Below are 4493 nucleotides of genomic sequence, written 5' to 3' on the forward strand. Positions count from 1 at the left end.
TACTTTCAAAACAAAGGTAACTTTATTGCATAAATTTTACACTGTAAAAGAATAGGAAACACAGCCTTGTCTAAATTCTCTTGCTGACTCTCTTGTAGACAATGTCGCCCAGTGTCATGGTCTGAAAGTCAGAAGAGAGATTATGAAATATTTTCTTGATGGTAATTGTAAAAGAAACAAATAATAACATCCCCAGATGTGTTCACACATGAGACAACTTTAAAAATTTCTGTTTTCTTTCTGGGCAGAGGAATGGTTGGCAACTTTGTCTAAAACACCATGCTGTATCTTGTCATTTCTCTTGCTCATGTGGAGGGCTGCCCTGCCAGCCACTGAACTGTTTCCTGAATCAATGACAGCTATAGGAAAACCATCTGGAGACACCCAATCTGTTGTCTCAAAATTTTATTGCGATCTCTTACTGCACATTAACTGTGGCTGAAGAGAAAGAAGGATATGTACGTGGATACACTGGCAACTAGACTGGAACATAGAAGCGGCCCTATGATTTTCCTCTTAAACATGTGAATGAAGCACACGAGAACACTGGGCATGTGTTTGTGTGACAGGATGCTTGCTTAGCATGCTCAGAGTGTCAGCACAGCAGGGAAAACAAAACCCATCAATTGTAGGGCTGATGCTGAATGGTCCTTCCCTCCTTCTCAGGCCTCTGATTTTGTGTCTAATGTTATCAGTTGGGAAAGGTGCTCCTTAGCTCCAGCAGTCACCCCCCCCCCCATAGGCTTTTTTATACTGTAGGAGACAGGCAGACTAGAGGAGATGCATCTGGTCTCAGTCCAGGGTGATTCCTCTCTGCCCACCTGCTCTGCTGTGAGAGTGGGGAGTGAATGTTGCTTCATGATTGACACCCTAAGAGATGGACCCAGTTCTGGGGGACCTGTCTACCACTTGATCAGCTCTCCTGGTCATAGCCTTGTTCTCCATTTAGAAAAGTGTTGTTTGAAAGATTCAAGACAACATGTATCCACTACAGGGTACGCAATGGATTCTCTTAAGTGGCAATGTCAAGGTCTCGAGGAGAAAAAGATGGAGAATGAGTGATGTTGTCCAGCTGCCCCTCACCCTTTACGTCTCCATTCCCCTCAAATACTGGGATGGCAAGACCCGAGTGCTACTTACGTTGGTGATTGTGTCGCCATTGAGTTCAGTCACGGACTTCATGCCTTTGAAGCTTGTCACCATCTTATTGTCACCTTCCATCTTCACCACTGCCTGCGGGGAAGAGAGGAAAGGCCTAGCAATGGAGCCAGTGGGGTTGTTTCCCTGCATGGTAACAGCTAACAATGAGTCAAACGTCCTGCTCATCACCAGTTCTCTAGGGCTGAACGGAAATTTATGAATGAAAGAGAATGTCAAATCTGCCTGAGTGGTTCTCTCCTGAAAAATAAAAACTAAAATAAAATGTAAACTCCCATTTCTGAAGCTTACAGAGGGAGGTTGTAGCAGAACTCCAATCACCAGCCGCTGAGGGGACACAGTCTGCTTTTTAGACTTTTTAGTCTTTCCTATTGTGGTGCCATTTCCAAGCCTTGTATATCAAGGACAGATGTAAGCGGATGCAGAGCTGTGGCTGGGCACAGTACAGCACTGTAATTCCAGCACTCAGCAGGCGGGAGCGGGAAGATACTGAGTTTGAGGCCAGTCTGGGCTACATGCAAAATGCTAGAGGAAAAAAAAAATATGAAGAAAGGAGGGGATGGAGGGAAGCAGAGGAGGGGTGGAGGGAGAAATCTAGTCAGGAACAAAAGACACAATGTCCAAAATCTGCCTCCACAATGAGTCTTTAGAAAACCCAGGACACCCCAACCCTCGCAATGAGTGGGTCAGGAGAACCCCCTCCTCTGCTCTTCACCTTGAAAGAAGAAAGGCAGAAACAAGAGCAACCTGAAGAGGCAGAGACTCCTGCTGAGCCTGAGGCACAAGGCTGCCAGGAACGGCAGGAGCAGACAGAGCAGACGCACCGTCCACTGGCTACCCTGGGCTGCACAGGCTTCAGAGGGCCGGGCAGGTGAGAGGACCCGCAGCCCCGATCTCTGCTATCACCTGTCCACTGCTCCCACAGCCCACAGCCAGCTGGTGCTGCTTCCCTGAACCACCGCCCTGAGGGGGTGAAGCTGTCCTGACTCAGATTTTCAGTGATACCGATTTGCCTCAGTTCCTGAGCTCCCGAGCTCCTGAGAGCCAGTAGCACTGTGCCTGGGAGACCCTGTGACTGAGAATCTCACCTTGTGCCCTATTCCCCCATGTCCTCCATAGTGAGAGCCCAGACGTCTCCTGCTGAACTGTGTTCAATGACATGGTCTATGTGAAGAGAACTTTTGGGAAACAGGAGGTGGGACTACATACCTTGACCTTTTCTCCGCTCATGGTTTCCAGCTCGCACTCCTCCCCCAGGGTGAACTCGTTGTGGACCACTTTGGGGCCGTAGGTAAGGGTGAGTTTGACATGGTTCCCGTTATGCACGATTTCTGATATCCCCTTGATGTCCCTCCCCTTCTGGATGAGGTCTTCAGGCAGACCTGGAAGAGGGCATGTGTGGTTAGAGACAGGAGAAGCAGAGAGGTCATTGCGTGTTCCTGAGGCCTCACATGGTTACTATATGGTAGACCTGTGAGCAGGGAGGCCTCTGGTGTCTGACAGGGAAAGTCAGTGGCCTGCTCCTATTTTCCCAGTTAGTCTTATTAGTTTTTGAGGCAGGGTCTCTTGTAGCCTTAACTCACTTTATAGTTGAGGGTGACCTTGAGCATCTGATCCTCCTGCTTCCACCTCCCTGTGCTGGGATTACAGTCATGTGTCACCATACCTGGCTTATATGTTCTGGGGATTGAACCCAGGGCTCCATGCGAGCTGGGCAAGCACTCTTCCCACTGATCTGCATTCCCAGCCCTCCAACTCATTTGTGGCGAAGACCCCCATTTGGCCTCAGCCCCTTTCCTTTGTGGCTCCATACTCTTTACTCCTTCTCGCTCCCGATTTTCCTTCTTCAGTGGCCTTGTTCTTAGAGGGGGAACACTTCATCCTCCGGGATATTTATCTTCCAAATCAAACGGCCCCCCACACAAAGTGGGACCTTGCCAGACAACCTTGCTGTGGCCTTTGGAGTCGTGGCTCTTGTGTGTAATGTATAAAAGTCTTTGACCCTAGAGTAGGGCTTTGCAGATTTCACAGCAAATCTGTGCCTTTCCTTGAATGGAGGTTCACAGGAACAGGAGGTCACAGAGTAGAGAGCCCTCTGTTCAGCTAGGGGGTCCCCACGCTTGTGAGCTGTGTCTTGTCCACAAAAGCAGCTTTCAGTCCTGGGGTGGCCTGAGTGTCTTCCATTCCCTGCTCTTGCTTTTCTCATCTCTCCCCTGCTGGTACCCTCCTTTGTCCCACTTCACCCTCTGCTCACGGGGCTCTCTCTCCCTGGTCCCAGGCTCAGCCTTCACCACCAGGTCTTCCCTCCTGTACCCTGGGAGACATAGAGTATCTAAATAGGGTCTCTGGGACTCAACGCCTTCTTCTCGCTCCAACTCAAATATTTCCTATAGGTGGCCCTTGTCATAGTTACTTCCCTTTCTTGGCTTCAGTTTCCTCAACAGTGATCAACTAAGTTTTATGGTAAGTATTAAATATGGCCATTGCGATCCTGGTATGAAGTCATACATATTAAGGGGCACTTCATTGCATTTATCCTCAAATAACTGATCAGTATTGTAGCCTTGTCTCCAAACATCGTTCAGGATTATAGCTGATCTCATTCTGTCTCCCTGGTGCATGTACGAGCATAGTGCTTGAGGCATGCTTAGTTTTGAGGCAATGATTGCTAGAAAAAAAATGAATGAATGGATGAGAGAATGAACAAGGCCATGAAACGAAGAACCAGGAGACGCATGTCAGTCTAATTCAGCATCATTTCCACTGCCTCCCAGTGGCCTTGTCCAGTGAGGAGCAGTGAAGTAGCAAGAGACCAGGAAAGGCACTAAAGCACTCCTCAATCTGGGATAGCCTGGACCCTTCCTTCCACCTCAACATCAGACCTTGACTAGCTGCGGATAGCAGGGCTAGACCCTCACTGCTGTTACCTCAGCTCTGGTGTCCCACCCAGCACTCACCCATCGCCTTCATGAAGGGCTCAAAGTTCTCTTGGCTCTGCAGTTGGTACTTGCCGGTGAAGTTCATGGTGGCGATGAGACTCCCTTTCCACAGCTGACCACAGCAGCTCTGCCTCTCAGGCCATCCACTGTTGGCTATTTTATAAGGGGCTTCTTCCTCCTCAAATATAGGCCATAGGTCAGTGGTTGTCGATTTCTTTATGGCCAGGTTCAAACATTAACTCCTGAGAGCAATGGTCAGCGATAAAAATCAGAATGGGCAAGGCAGAGGTTTGTTCGAATTCAGCAAACATTACTGAGTGCCAATCAAGCACAAAGCTCTCTGTAATGTCGCCTTTATGGGGACTTACCACCACTAACGAAATAAGTGTGTGTGCT

General features: G+C 48.7%; 1 protein-coding gene across 1 annotated transcript; it reads right to left on the minus strand.

Annotated features, from left to right (window-relative positions):
- On the minus strand, positions 1-4269 carry Fabp1 (fatty acid binding protein 1). Its single transcript, XM_005364771.2, has 4 exons — positions 4116-4269; positions 2368-2540; positions 1141-1233; positions 1-121 (listed from the first exon to the last, which is right to left on the minus strand). Exons 1-4 carry the CDS (start codon positions 4180-4182, stop codon positions 71-73), a joined length of 384 nt encoding a protein of 127 aa, XP_005364828.1. The 5' UTR covers positions 4183-4269; the 3' UTR covers positions 1-70.
- Between the last annotated feature and the right edge of the window lie 224 nt (positions 4270-4493).

The sequence above is a fragment of the Microtus ochrogaster genome (assembly GCF_000317375.1).
Source record: "Microtus ochrogaster isolate Prairie Vole_2 chromosome 14 unlocalized genomic scaffold, MicOch1.0 chr14_random_3, whole genome shotgun sequence".
Taxonomy (NCBI): domain Eukaryota; kingdom Metazoa; phylum Chordata; class Mammalia; order Rodentia; family Cricetidae; genus Microtus; species Microtus ochrogaster.

Coding starts and splice junctions, on each gene's coding strand:
- Fabp1 (XM_005364771.2), bottom strand. CDS start 4,182: ATGAACTTCACCGGCAAGTACCAACTGCAGAGCCAAGAGAACTTTGAG. Junction 2,541..4,115: donor GCCCTTCATGAAGGCGATGG/GTGAGTGCTGGG, acceptor GCCCTCTTCCAG/GTCTGCCTGAAGACCTCATC. Junction 1,234..2,367: donor TGAGCGGAGAAAAGGTCAAG/GTATGTAGTCCC, acceptor TCTTCCCCGCAG/GCAGTGGTGAAGATGGAAGG.